General features: G+C 41.1%; 1 protein-coding gene across 1 annotated transcript in view; it reads right to left on the minus strand.

The window, feature by feature from the left end:
* The window catches only part of BCAT1 (branched chain amino acid transaminase 1), a 107,318-nt gene extending 97,001 nt beyond the window's left edge, over positions 1 to 10,317 (minus strand). Inside the window, exon 1 of the mRNA XM_055318915.1 lies at positions 10,245 to 10,317. Coding sequence (XP_055174890.1) covers positions 10,245 to 10,250 — 6 coding nt within the window. The 5' untranslated portion in view covers positions 10,251 to 10,317. The remainder of the gene's footprint in view (positions 1 to 10,244) is intronic.
* Positions 10,318 to 15,956: the final 5,639 nt, after the last annotated feature.

Here is a 15,956-nt window from a genome sequence, read left to right on the forward strand (position 1 = left end):
CCACAACACTGAGATCATGGCCCGAGCTGAAATCAAGAGTCAGACACCTATTGACTGAGCCACCCAGCACTCCTGATCTTACTTTTAATTTAATGATCTCTCCTTTAGTAAAATATTTTGATTATACTTACTCCAAAGGATGGGTCATTACATTATTTTAAAAGTAAGAACATATTTTTCCTCTGTATTTGCTGAAAAATTTTTCCTTAATAGAAAGGATGGAGTTCTTATTTTCCTTGTTATACCAAAATTACTTAAGACTCTCAATTAGGCTAGTGAATCACGTAAGTCCTAAAACATATCATATAAATATATTAACATATTAACCAAATATTTCAATCCTAAACAACTTAATTATACTATTTAATTTAGCTTAAATAAGTAATTTAAATAAGTAATTTAAGCTAAATTAAATATTTAATTTCTATAATTAGCTTAAATAGATAACTTAAGCTAAATTAAACTGACTTAGGGTTGAAAAGGATATTGGTTTTTTTTTTATTTTGTTGTCATTGTTCATATTTGTTGTCAACTAAATAAGTAAATAAGAAATAAATGTAACATATATCAGTTATGGTGTGTAATAAATTTAACTTGAATTTAAGATACCAATAGTGTGATCTTATAAACAAAGAATGATTGATCTCAGGGATCCCTGGGTGGCTCAGCAGTTTAGTGCCTGCCTTTGGCCCAGGGCATGATCCTGGAGTCCCAGGATCAAGTCCCATGTTGGGCTCCTTGCATGGAGCCTGCTTGTCTCTCTGCCTATGTCTCTACTGCTGTGTGTGTGTCTCTCATGAATAAATAAATAAAATCTTTAAAAAAGAATTATTGATCTCTGAGCTGTATTATTTCAAATACTAAATATTAGAAATAATATTTTAAACTGATATTAAAAATAAATGGGTTAGTCATAATAACTGATAATATCACCCTAAAAAAAAACACACCTATCTCGTGTAATTAAGTTCATATGGTTGCAAAAGACCCCTCATTCCCAGCTTCGAAGTACTGTCCTTTACAGTAAGTGGTAGACCGATGGGCTACTGTAAATAATGTTCTCAGAACATTGGTCAAGAGGAAATAAGGTGCCTGGTTGACAGCAGGAATGACGTTAATGTTAAGAGGCATGCAGGAAAGGCACGCATGAAAGGATGTCATTGACGTCCTCTAGCTACATATTCATGGAATTACTGACATTACTGATAGAAAATTTGCTCAAATGTTACTGAAAAACAAAATGTCAGTTTAGTTAATAACATTGTACATTATGGAGCACCTGGGCTGCTTAGTCAGTTGAGTGTCCTATTCTGCTCAGGTCATGATCTCAGGGTCTTGTGAATGGAGCCCCATGCTGGGCTCAGCCCACCCCTTCTACGTTGGTGTATGCACAGGCGTTCACGTACTCTCTCGCTCTCTTTCGCTCTCTCTCTCAAATACATAGATATTTTTTAAAAATAACATTGTACTTTAAGACCAAGTAATGAAAATGCTCATAATGTTATATTTTTTTAGAAAGCATAAAGACTTGTGACTAATGAGTCAGCACAGCCAAGCATAAATGGTTGATGTATATAACTGAAAGGAAAACGAAATAAGTTGATGATCAGGAAACTTTAAACAGCAAATATACTAAGTGGCAGACCTTCCACAGAAGATTTGAAAAGTCTTGGTTGTTGAGGTATTTAAGTGAAACAGAATTGAATGCTAGAAAAATAAACTCGAAAGAACAATCCTTTAGCAGAAGTAAATGCCGAAAATGACCTAATAGATTTTTTCTTTCAAAATTCCAGTATTCAATGAACACTGCCTCTAAGTGCCTCTTTTGTTGGATTTGTTTGTCAGTTTATGCATTAATTAGATTGCTTAAAAACTGCATTGTTTGCAACAACAGAAAAAAAAAAAACATGTTAAACAGTATTGGAATTGGTTAACATTCCCAGACACATGACTGTTCTATATTCTAAGTCAGTTCCTTGAGATATGACCGGAGTTTCCCATTATAAACTGCCTAAATATGAAAACAGTAGTGATTTAGCAGAGTGGCACTGCTGGGTTTATTTGTTAGGAACTTTGTGGTTTTCAGTTCATAATGCGATGAATTTTCTCAGAAATATTTATTATATGTTTATGCTTATAGTCTTTTTTACATTCTGTAAAAAATCAATCAGTAAATAGCTCTATATAAAATGACTTTGGCAATAGGCATTAAAACATGAAAATACTTACTGTTTTCTATGTTTTTATAAACCTTTATCTTTTGGAGGTCAGCCAAAGCATTGACCCTAAATAAATCCAGATATGGAAAGATGTAGCTGCTGTTTGAAAAGGAAGAGGTATTAAACCAATCTGACCTATGAAGCCTAGAAATAGTAGATGATTTAACTCAGCTAATATCTCTAAAGCACCAATGATGGTACAAGGTTCAGGCCAGAGGAAAGGAAAGGTGAGTGCAGAGAGATTGCAGGACATAATCAGTATCTTATATCCTAACTTCAAAATATAACTCTATTCGTACCTTTCCACCTTGTACCTAAATTCATTTCACTGTGAAAATAGTCACTGTTCTCAAAACGTGCTTAGGGAGTGAACCACATGGGGAGAGGTATAAATGGGGCAAAGGAGGTTAGGAACAAATATGTGGAAATGTAAGAGCTCATTCCAAGGTACAGCTTATGACTAGAGGAATGCACAGACGGAAAGGTTATGGGAGATTAGAAAAAGACCTCATGCACTACAGCTGCATTCAGTAGACAATAGGGAAGGCATAGACATATTTTGAGGGAGGGAATGATATTATTAAAATAGTACCTTAGGAAATTGAGCTTGAGACCAGCTGAGAAACCTGAAATAATTCAAGCAAGAAGCAATGAGAGCATAAATCAGTCCATTAGCAATGGGAAAGAGAAAACATATAGATATGGAGAAAATAGAATCCACAGGATATGATATCTCATCGAATATGGGGGACAAGAGAATAAGAAAGAAGTAAAAGATGGTTGACATTGGATTAAATATCCACCTTTGCTACAATCAGCTGTGGCTAAGGTAGGGTCACCTGGTAGGAACATGGCCTTGTAGGCCTGCCTCTTTGACAGGCACTACACGTAGAGAATTAAATCTAAGAAATGGGAAAATGAGGCATCCAAAACTATTAAATTCCACTAAAAAATTGTGTATCGGGCAGCCCAGGTGGCCCAGCAGTTTAGCACCACCTTCGGCCCGGGGCGTGATCCTGGAGACCCGGAATCGAGTCCCATGTCGGGCTCCCTGCATGGAGCCTGCTTCTCCCTCTGCCTGTGTCTCTGCCTCTCTCTCTCTCTCTCATAAATAAATAAAATCTTATTTAAAAATTATGTATTAACCCCAAACAACCATGCACACACTTCAAAACTAGACTGAGATCAAAGATTATCAGGGTGAAGATTCTGTAAATCCAGTTCTATTCTGTGAATAGTATAGGATCAAAATATGCCACCCCAAACTATGCCACTTTGGCATAAGGATTACTTTGAACTAACAAGAATGGAGACAAGAGATGTGGAAAGAAACCTTCCTGACGCTTCCGTTCTCTGCACACGGTCTGATTCACTCGGAAGCCTAAAACCTGTGCCCTTATCCTTGTTACTTTTCTACCAGGTTATCATTCTCTGTTCAGTTACTAAATCTGATCAGCACAAGTCCTGATCACCCTTTGAGTGACTCCTCACCATATTTCTCATGTGCATGTACACTGCATGAGGTAATAAACTGGTTCTTCTCTCATTAATCTATCTTGTATCAGTCTAATTTGCATGACTCCAGGCACAGAACATAAGAGGATATGGGGGATAAGTTTTTATTCCTCTCCTACACTGTATACCTTAAATCTTTATGAGATAAAACATAAAGAAAAAAAGGATAATTCACATGCTGCTTAAAAAAAACAACAACAACAAGGAAACTGCCTTTCTGTTTGAGCTAAAGCCAGGAGATTATTTGGAGTTTTTCAATATTCAAAGGACAGGGTGGATCCTTTATATATTTTTATACTTCAGTTGATTACAGAGGTAAGAGCCAATAGCTCTCTACTGCTCTAAATAAGTAGATCATTTCTGTATCTTCCATTAGTCTCCCATGCTATACGAACTCTACTGTCCAGGTTTTAATAACAAATAACTGAGATGCAAAATGTTATACCTATGTATGCTTGAACATTTTGCTGGAGATTGTTTATACTTAATTTTTTTAAAGATTTTATTTATTTATTCATGAGAGACACACACAGAGGCAGAGACATAGGCAGAGGGAGAAGCAGGCTCCCTCCGAGATCCCGATACGGGACTCAATCCCACGACCCCGGCACCATGACTTGAGCCAAAGGCAGATGCTCAACCACTGAACCACCCAGGTGCCCTTGTTTATACTTTTCATAATATTTACAACATGATATTGGACACAAGTGATTCCAGAACCCTGGTAAAGGGGATACCATGTTGGACTAGGACTCAAAATATCTAGTTTCTATTATGCTCTGTTATTTGTGATCTTAAACAATTCTAGTATTCTGATCTTTATTTTCCTTATCTGTAAAATGGGGTTAATAATAGCTCTAATGCTTTCCTCATACAAATGTTTTGAGGTTACAATTCAATATGTAATTTATATGGCATTTAGAAATATAAAGCATCATTATCTTAGGTAAGCAAAGAAGACCTTCTTCAAACTTCAATGTATTTCTTCTATAAACACCAGCACTAACCCTGCAAGTATATAAAACATTCACAACATTGAAAACCATACAATTAGGGCACCTGGGTGGCTCGGTCGGTTAAACGTCTGCTTTCAGCTCAGGTCGTGATTCCAGGGTCTAGGATCCAGACCCATGTCAGCCTCCCTGACCAGTGGAGAGCCTGCTTCTCCCTCTCCCTCTGCCGCTCTCCCTGCCTGCACTTCACTCTCTCTCTCAAGTAAATAAATAAAATCTTTAAAAAAGAGAGAAAAAGAAAAAGAAAACCATGGAATCCCTAAGGAATGCATTGTTTCCACCATAAACTTTATAGCTCCATTTTAACTCTACTTTTTATCTTCAAAATTCAAGTTAACATTTATTGTAATTTCAGATTCCTGAGCTACCATCTAGCACTAAGATCAAAACAATGTATCTTTGAACCTGAATCAGCTAAAATAAAATATACTGGACAAAATCACCCTTTAATGTATTGGTGGAATGCTAACAACTGCTGAGTGATCACCCTGTGCAAATCCATCCTTGGCCTCATGCCCAAACTGTGTTGAGATCTTTGTAGGTCATGTAAGAGATATCTGTGGCATGTTTGGCCTTGAACATCCCAACAGGTGCTCCTTCTATCTAGACTTATAAGGAGTCAGATAGAATTTGAACGTTCTAATTACATCCTAGGCTTCTTACCATTTCCTAAGGCCACTAACCACCTATAATTAAAATAGTAAAAACATTTCTCAGACTAGGATAGACTATAAATACAATTGATCAAATATTCAGATCTACATATCAAAATAATTAATAAATTGGTTCTTTTTAGATGAACTATATGACAAGTATGAAGGGAACTAGCTGGATTTTATAAGTATTCGACAGTTTTGCAATTACAAAGAATCATGTGTTTTTCAGTACAACCTCTCTGGATTATTGCTTGTAGCAATATAATTTCCTCTATTTTTTTAACTTGTCTTCCCTTTTCCCTCTCTTGATTTTTTATCTTATTTTTGAAACATGAGTATCTTTTTCTCTCACCCATTAATCACTGAACACAAGAGAAATGTTTTTGCAAAGTAACTTTTCTCATAAAAAAGGCACAGCCAATATGACAAGGGAAAATGTTTATGTGATGGGCTGTGCTGCATTAATATGGTGATGTAATTTCTAACTTCTTTTTTGAAATAAAAACCCTCAATTTATAGATGTAATATTATTTAGCTTGTGGATTTGAGAGGACTAATTAGAAGCATTGGTGCAATTAGCACTCTGCTTTTGACTTTGCATTCACCACTGCCATTGTGAATCAGACCAGATCTTATGATTAAAATGTCCACAAATATTTGCAAAGTAATATTTGTAAATCAGAGCATCCCGAATGCTTACTTTCTTTTTAAGATTTTTTTTTTTTTTTTATTCATGATAGACACAGAGAAAGCGAGAGAAGCAGAGACACAGGCAGAGGGAGAAGCAGGCTCCATGCCAGGAGCCCGATGCGGGACTTGATCCCAAGACTCCAGGATCGCGCCCCGGGCCAAAGGCAGGTGCTAAACCGCTGAGCCACCCAGGGATTCCTCCCCACCCCCCCAAATGCTTACTTTTGAAATATTTTCAAAACCTGAGTTGCACCTCACATTTATATCTCAGTTGATTTATGCAGAATCTAATGACAGAGGTGTTAGAATGGGCACTGACATGTATTACAAATGGGCTACAGAGGTTCAGGAAACCAATCAGTAGGAATGTCTACCATATGTCATGTTAAATGTTTGGAGCATTTGTACAGCTGTTGAGGGAATGAAGTTGCAACACGAAGACTGCCCACATTTACAACTGTAAAGTGAGCAGACCAGTTTCCCCTTGTACTCAGAAAGAATGACAGTATCATACTGAAAGTAGAGGATGCCTGGGATAAAGTATCATGCAAGGTCCTAGATTCTCTCCATTATATGGTAACCAAATCCCCTTCGGCATAAGGGGATCTGTTATTTATAGGAATTGTGGTTGCCAAGCCTAAAGGGAAAAAGAGAAAGCTCTTAACTTCCATCTTCCTCCACCCACTGAGAGGAGGTCCTTCAAAGAAGCAGACAAAACAAAATCCCAAAAGATATAACCAACCCAAACACTCAAGACAGCCAGTTTAGAAACAAGTTTTCATTGACGGACAGAAATAGTTTACTCATAAGCCCAGACCTCTCATGTTAATAACAGTACTACTAAGCTGTTCACTTTGCTGGTTTATATCTTGACATTTGAAATAAGGACCCTGAGGGAAGTTGAATATGCCATGCCAAAATTATGGCTCTTTGGCATAATAATTATTTGGACTGGTTATTGTTGAGAGGTGTCAGACACAGGACAATCTCTGAAAAAACAAAATTATGAAAACAATGGAGAAATACACAGCTACTGAAGGAAATCACAGCTTCTTTTTCATTCTTAGTGTAAATCTCTATAATGATCAAATGACTGTTTTCAACTTTCTTTTATAAGATTTTAAACCGTTTCAAATCATTAGACCTTCTCAGGGTTCAATGAGCTGATTGGGCAAGAGAAATTCTTGCATACAAATGGAAAATTTTCCTTCCTTTCTCTCTGTAGTTTTTTTTTTTTCTTTTTAAGATTTCTATTTATTTATTCAAGAGAGAGTAAGAGGTGGGGAGAGGGGGAAGCAAGATTCCCCACTCAGCAGAGCCTGATGCAGGGCTGGATCCCAGAATCCTGGGATCATGACTTGAGCCAAAGGCAGAGCTTAACCAACTGAGCCACCCAGGCGCCGCTCTCTCTGTAGTTCTAAAATCAAATGAAATGATTTATTATGGAAACTCACTAAATGAAATATAAGCCCAAATTAAATTCTTGTCTTTTTTTCCTCCCTTTGTCCTTTTTTTCTCACCACCAGTTTCTACCCGTATCCTTTTGTTAGGCCTGCTGCACTAGCTATGCATCCCTGAGCCTTGCCTGAGGGGCCCCATTCTGTGTCTGAAAAACAAACCTCTTCTCCCTGCTAGGCCCCAGGTCCTACCCCCTGCACACAGACAAATGGCCCTTTCCACCCCTGCTGCCAGTCAAACCCTCTCACTTCCTTCACATCACTGACAATGACTTCTCCTGTCTCTACCCCTTTAGATATGCAGCTCTTTTAAATCTCCACCTTAATTTAGTAAATCATAATATGTACTTACAATTCTCATACACATTCTATTCAATGTATATGCTAGTTTTCTTATTCGGTTGCCTATGCTGTATGTGTCCATCTAAAAATATAAGGTCCTGGGGAAAAGAGCCATGCCTGGAAAACATGCCAAGGACAGAGCCTCTCATGATGCCATGTGCAAAGAACATTCAAAAAATAATAATAATCAGAGCAGCAATACCTAGGTGAAAGGAAGGTACAGATCTTTTTGAAATAAAAACAACAAACTTAAAGGAACTCCGTGTACTTCTTAGTTCATGCCTAGAAATCAACCTTTTCTTTCCTAATCTCAGCAAAACATCAGAAAAGAGATATGAGACTACCTGAAGATATCTTCTAGTTTCCCGGGTTATAAAAGTACTTTGCAAAAGGGATTGGGGTATTTGGACTTACGTTAAAGCATCCATGAATTAACAAAAATGCATAATCAATAACTCCACATAGTATAGGGAAAAGCTGGAAAGGCAAAAGTGTTTAATCTCATAATTCTCTTTGTACTCACTAACCCTATACTCGATGGAAGTGTATATTTCAGTTGAAATTAGCAATGAGCAGGGCAGAAATAGAATATCTGACTATGGAAATACAGGGTGCTAAATTTTTCACTGCAGCAGCGTGATCTCGTTTTAACACAAAAGAGGGTTTCCACTCAATTCCTGACTAATCTTAGTAGAAATTTTTGTTTGGCACCGTTTACATATTATTTCTGGTAAGTGAAATCGTGGATTGGGATGGGTTGCGGGTAAGTGAGGTTGGAACCTTCAATCTTCCTCCTTCAGAATGCTGAAACGTGGGTTTATGTCTCCTAAAAGTTCAGTTTGCATAGCTCTTCCTCCCAAGATATTTAGGTGGCAGGCCTACCTGCCCATCCTTTACTTTCCTTTAAAAAAAAAAAAAAAAAAAGCTGCTCTTCAGTTTTTAACGTAATTGAAGTCTTCCAATGAGTAAGAGCAGGAAGACTGTTTTTTCCCTACACCTAAATCATCAGAAGTAATAGGCAGCTAGGCTAATTATCATTGATTAGCATAAGAATGAAAACCATTAAGGCGGCTCATACAGTTTAATAAGAGAATGCCCTTGGGCTAATATGATTTGTAACTCATAGAAGCTTTGAATTTCCACAAGCCAAAGATCAGCCTTCTGCTTTTAAGAGCGCTGAGGCAGTCTCCCCTCCCTCTCCCACCGTCACCCCGGTTCTGCATTACCGACATCCCTCCCTCGTTTCGCACACCCGCCAGGAAAGCCCTGTTTACAGCCAGGAACGCCCCCCCCAAGACCTGGTCCCCCCCCCAACCCCCCACCTCCCGTGCATCGTAGCAATTGGAAAAAGAAAAAAAAAAAAAAAACCTTCCTCTTCCTTTCCAAACTTCAAAACAGGTAGGGGGGAGGGAGGGGGGCTGCGAGCAGCCTTTCATGTCCCGTTTACAAACGCAGCTGTGAAAAAGCCCGAGGAGGGCACATCCTGTGAGCAAGTTTGCAAAGGAGGGCAGCCCGGGTGGCCCGGCGGTTTAGCGCCGCCTTCGGCCCAGGGCGGGATCCTGGAGACCCGGGATCGAGTCCCGCGTCGGGCTCCCTGCATGGAGCCTGCTTCTCCCTCTGCCTGCGTCTCTGCCTCTCTTTCTGTGTCTCTTACGAATAAATAAAAATCTTCAGGGGGAAAAAAAGACAAGAAAATAAGTAGGAAGACCAATTAGAAGATGAGGGGAATCCCTGGGTGGCTCAGCGGTTGAGCGCCTGCCCTCGGCCCAGGGCGTGATCCTGGAGTCCCGGGATCGAGTCCCACGTCGGGCTCCCTGCATGGAGCCTGCTTCTCCCTCTGCCTGTGTCTCTGTCTCTTATGAATAAATAAATATAATCTTAAATAAAAAAGAATGTCAATGGGCAGCCCAAGTGGCTCAGCGGTTTAGCGCCTGCCCTCGGCCCAGGGCGTGATCCCGGAGTCCGGGGATCGAGTCCCACGTCGGGCTCCCCGCATGGAGTCTCTCTCTCTCTCTCTCTCTCTCTCTCTCTCTCTCTCTCTCTATCGTGAATCAATCAATCAATCTTAAAAAAAAGAAGATGATGATGATGATGATGATTGCAAGGGCAGCCCGGGTGGCTCAGCGGTTTAGCGCCTCCCTTCGGCCCAGGGCGGGATCCTGGGGACCCCGGATCGAGTCCCAGCATGGAGCCTGGCTTCTCCCTCTGTGTCTCTCTTTCTCATGAATAAATACATAAAATCTTTAAAAAAAAAAAAAAAAAAAGGAAGGAAGGAAGGAAGGAATGGAAGGTCTGGATAACACACACCAGTGCCCCCGTGTCTCCGCGGAATCGCAGGCGCGTCTTTGTTACCTTCATGGTGGCGGGGGGCGCGCGGCGGGCAGCGCGGTGCGTCCCCGGCGGTGGTGCGGGGCCCGGAGCGCGGGCGGCGGCGGCGGCGGGGGGGGGGCGGCGGGGGGGGGCGGCGGGGGGCGTCCGCGGCTGCTGCTCCACGTGGCGGGCGAACGGGCGGGCGGGCGGGCCTGCAGCCTGGGCGGCGGCGGCGGCGGAGGTCGCGGGCCCGCGGGCAGGTTGCATCAGCAGGAAGAGCCCCGCGGCGGGGTTTCCCCAGCGCGCCCCGCAGGGTCGAGTCTGGCCCCGCGCCGCGCTCCGGGGGGTGCCGCTGTTTCCAACGCGTTTCCACGTGTTCCGCCCTAGTTCCGGACGGCGAGCGTGGCGATGCCAAGGAGAAGGAGGGAACCCATCACCGTCGCCGCTCCCTCCCCCGCCGGCCGCCAGCCCGCCTCACTTCCCACTCCCCCGGAGGAACTTTCCCGCACGTCCTGTTCAAAATCATACAGTGGATTCCCATCATCAAAAGCAGAAAAGTTTAAACGTAGAGGACGTGTGTCTGGTGTTTGCGTTTGCCAATCTGTTTCTCCCACCCTTTGTTTCAGTGCCACAGCCCACCCTCAGATACCTCCGTTTTTTGCCAGTTTCTTCTGAATCTGGAAAAAAAAAAAATCCTTAATCCTTTGCCTTGAGCATATAGAATTCTGATTTGAACATTGCTTGCTGGCCCGGTTCATGCTCTGTGGGATGCCTCCCCGTTTCACAAGAGCTCCAGCGCTGTTACTTTTCCAGACCAGATGATCAGGTCAGGCACCTGAACTTTTGCTTAAATGCCCTCCTGGTTGATCACCCCCTCTGGGACCCTCCTGTTTTTGTTCATCTCAGATGAAGTCTTTTCTAGGAAGGTCTCACTGAGTCTGTCAAGCCAACCTGAGCCTTTTGTGTATGGGTGTGCTTTGTCCTTACGCTGTTTAAAAATCCATTCTCTTTGCATTATTTGCACAGATGGCACTTCATGAGATTATGAGATTCTTTTTTTTATTTTTTTAAAGATTTTATTTATTTATTCATGATATACATAGAGAGATCGAGAGGTAGAGACACGGGCCGAGGGAGAAGCAGGCTCCATGCCGGGAGCCCGACACGGGACTCGATCCCGGGACTCCAGGATCGCGCCCTGGGCCAAAGGCAGGCACTAAACGCTGAGCCACCCAGGGATCCCCATGAGATTCTTTAAAAAAAAAAAAAAAAAGATTTTATTTATTTATTCATGAGAAATAGAGGCAGAGACATAGGGAAGGGGAGAAGCAGGCTCCCCCTGGGGAGCCCGATGTGGGACCAACCGGATTCCAGGACATCAGGATCACTACCTGAACCAAAGGCAGATGCTCAACCACTGAGCCCCCCAGATGCCCCAGATTATGAGATTCTTGAAGACAGATCCCAGTGTGAAATGTGTGTAGGGGGGTGCTTAACAAATGTTGGCTAGCTGAATGAATGATTAAATCATTCAACAAAGTTATTGATCTCTTATTACATATCAGATTATCACAGGCAAGATTCTAGGCATAAAGTGGTAAACAACAAAAATGTTCTTATTTTAGTGTGGGAAACAGAAAATAAACACTAATTCAGGTAGCCAAATGCCCATGCAATGATGAGTGTATTTATACAACGAAATATTATTTGGCAACAAAAGAATTACTGGTAGCTGCTTAGGTACTTGAATTAACCTTGAAAACATTACAGGAAATAAGAAAGTTACAAATGACCACATGCTGTGTGATTCCATTTTTCTGAAATGTCTAGAATACAAAGATTCATAGAGACAGAAAATGGATGGTAAAATTGCCAATCTAGGGAGATGGGGGAGTGGGGAGTGATTGCTAATGGGTACAGGAGTTCTTTTTGGGGTGATTAAAATGTTCTAAAATTGATTGTGGTAATGGTTGCACAACTCTGAACATATAAAAACCAATGCATTATACCCTTTAAATAGATTATTTGTATAATACATGAATTATATCTCCATAAAAATGTTATTTTTTTAAAGATTTTATTTATTTATTCATGAGAGACACAGAGAGAGGCAGAGACATTGGCAGAGGAAGAAACAGGCTCCCTGCCTGGAGCCTGATGTGGGACTTTATTGATTCCAGGACCCTGGGATCACTCACAACCTGAGCCAGAGGCAGACACGCAACCACTGAGCCACCCAGGTGCCACTAAAAATGTTATTTTTTTTTTAATCAAGTAGCAAGTGCTAAGTTTCATGAGAAAGAGAAAAGAACATAATAGGGCAATAGACCTGAATGAATTAATGTGTAAGTCCTAGAGCATGCCTGTCAACAATTTCATAAGGATTCTTGATGATGTTGTTATAGGGTTGCAGAGTTCTTGTCTCATGGAGTCAAGAATGAATCTCAGGGACACACAAGGATGAATGATAGTTTATTAAGTGAGGGTGAGAACAGAAAGAAGGCTCTCTAGAGTGAGAGGTGTCCAGAGTGGGTTGCCACTGAGAGTTTTTATAGTCAGTCTTTGTAGAAAACTGATTAGGGAACTTAAAGCTTTTTTTTTTTTTTTAAGATTTTATTTATTTATTCATAGAGACACGGGGGGGGGGGGACAGAGGCACAGGCAGAAGGAGAAGCAGGCTCCATGCAGGGAGCCCGTGGTGGGACTCTATCCAGGGTCCCCAGGATCAAACCCCGGGCTGCAGGAGGCGCTAAACCACTGCGCCACCGGGGCTGCCCGGGAACTTAAATCTTCTTGATGTCACCACTGAGAGCACCATGATTATTTCTCCTTTAAATATCTGGTCTCTGATGTTTAAGACAAACCAGATGGTCTGGTTATGCTCCCTTATCTCTGGTTTCATTGGGCTTCAGCATTTCTGGGATTTCTGTGAGCCTGATCACATAGCCCCCTACCTATCTTTCCCTACCTACCCACCCCCTGCCTGTCCCTTACACATTCTGCCTCCCTGCAATCAGTAACCCTAACTGCCTTTAAGGAAAGGGTCTGGCTGCTTCCTGGCTGCGGGCTATGTGGCAGTTAGAATCTATTCAGGGGTTGGTCTGGTCCTGCAGTATGGCTTCAGGGGGGTTATGATGGAACAGCAAAGGGTACACGCATGAGCACATGAAAAAAAATAAGCATAAAACAAGTATTAGGCCCCAAATTATGATCACATCCCTTAGATAAGATCCCCAGTCACCAATTTTGTTAAATAGACCAGCAGACGTCCTGACCTTACTTAGTTGATCATGGATGTTCTCTATTTTATGAGACACCTTGCAGGAGTTATCTCCTCCAATGTGAAAACACTTGTGAGGAAACTGCTTATACCCCAAATGATGTAGCAATAGTAGATAGTCAATAGTGGCCTGGTTCTGGAAAAGTCCCACGCTGGCTTCACTTAATTCTTGGTTGAGTGCATCTAATGCCGGTGACATGTCATTTGAGGTTTGGCTAAGAAGACAGACTGTTTTCACTTATTTCCTGTTGTAAACCTGTTGTCATGCCTGGAATTCCTAGGATGATAGAGACAAAAGCTATGGTTTCTCCTTCAGACATGAGGATGACATTGTCGTCACAATCGGGAGGCAGGGAGGACAAGTCTCTATTTGCCAGTGTCTAGTAAAGTACCAAAAGTTAATTGTATGAAAAAGTTTATTTTGCCTCTTTAATTGGGCAGTTAAATTAGTGAAATGAGGAAAACTCATAGCCCTTTGTTGGAAAATATGTCTTCCTTTTTTCCATACTGTTGGACCTACTGGTATGGAACAATCAGACCAATAAGTAAGACTCAGGGCATCCTTGGAGTGACATTAATAACTTCATATGTTAAGATAGTACATTTCAAGGTCCAGGTGGCCTGGATTACAGTCCATGTAATGGTTAAGGTTTATGTATGGATTACCTTCATAGTGGATTACTTGCCCTTATTAAGAATTGGAGATCTTCAATTGGTTCATAGAAACAAGTGGAATTATCTTCAGAAGAGGTTGAGAGATCCTTTTGAATGGCCCATAGAGCAACAGGCACAAAGACTGTCTATACATGAATTTTGGGGGCAATTTTTGGAAGCTGATCTCAAGTTGTCTAGTTTAGGCAAACAATAAATATTTAAAGACAACGAGAACTGGAATTTAACATCTACAAAAGTGGGTTATTGAAACATAATTTTTCTCTATAAGCCTCATTTTTAACCACAGAGAGCCAAATCAGGACTAATTTGTTTGCAAGACAAGTCCAATTTTAACAAACTTGGCTAATTACTTACATAAGCTCAGCAAGAATAGCAATTAGCCATATAGATCTTTTAAAATCTGCTTTGCTGGGACTTTTATAAGGAATCTAGATTGAACTTTTAGTAGCCTCTTGAGACTACATATGGGCAGGTATGTGCTGCTTGTGGAGAAGGCTTCCCTGGGCTGTGACCTGCAGGGCCAGACTCTATCCTTTTATGTGTCTCAGAAAGCCCATGGTCATTTATGGTATCCAGGGGCAGGCTCAGAGCGCTGGGTGACCAGTCCTTAGGTGTGCTCACTGGATAAGGCCTGAAATTAGTCAAGGAATATTTTGTCATGTATATCTTCAGAGATCTTATATGGAACCCTCATTCATTTTGTTTATACCCAAGGCTCTGGTAAGAAGCCTAATTAAATGTTTGGCTTATTTTTGGCAGTAAAGTGCGCAAGCATCCTCTCTCATATATAGTTGATGACCTATCAGTAGACGAGGCCCTGGTACAAACATAGAGTTCCCAGAGAAAAAGAGAAGCCATTTGAAAACAAAAGTATGAAATCAGAGGTTGAGTGAGCTGGTTAGGACTAGACCAACATTCCCTTCCTACAAGGAAGAGGGATTAAGTGACGCCTGGTTGACGAAATGAGCCAAATGCCCTGCCTTTGGCTCAGGGCATGATCTCGGGTCCAGGGATGGAGTCCCATATCAGGGTCCCTGGAGGGAGCCTTCTTATCTTCCTGCCTATGTCTCTGCCTCTCTCTCTCATGAATAAATAAATAAATCTTAAAAAAAAAAAAAAAAGGAAAAAGGATTGCCAGAGTCATTCCCTGAAGCCTGTCACTTGAGTCTTCAAGACCAGTGGCCACGCTAGTCAGTCTTACAGGACCAACAGGTACCCAGTGTTTACAAGAGAAGAGGGCTAAGCAGGGGAGATAAGTCTCTCAGAACATAAAGACAGAGTCCACATTGCTCATCTTCTGATAAATGAAGTGGTGATTTTCCTGTCCAATACGCCAAAAATGTTGTAGGGTTGCAGAGTTCTTGTCTCATGGAGTCAAGAATGAATATGAATCTTACAGACACAAAAAGGTGAAATGATAGTTTATTAAGTGAAGGTGAGAACAGAAATAAAGCTGTATAGAGTAAGGGGGGTCCTGAGTGGGTTACCACTGAGGGCTTTTATGGTCTTTTATAGAAAACTGACCAGGAAAAAAAGAAAAGAAAAGAAAAAAAAGAAAAAAAAAGAAAAGAAAAGAAAGAAAAGAAAGAAAAGAAAAGAAAAGAAAAGAAAAGAAAAGAAAAGAAAAGAAAAGAAAAGAAAAGAAAAGAAAAACTGACCAGGGAAGTTAAATCTTTTTTATGTTACCACTGATTGTACCATGATTATTCCTCTTTGAATATCTGGTCTCTGATGTTTAAGACAAACGGGGTGGTCTGGTTATGTTCCCTTATCTCTAATTTCATTAGGCCTCAGCATTT

This window comes from Nyctereutes procyonoides, unplaced genomic scaffold, assembly GCF_905146905.1.
Source record: "Nyctereutes procyonoides isolate TBG_1078 unplaced genomic scaffold, NYPRO_anot_genome, whole genome shotgun sequence".
NCBI lineage: Eukaryota > Metazoa > Chordata > Mammalia > Carnivora > Canidae > Nyctereutes > Nyctereutes procyonoides.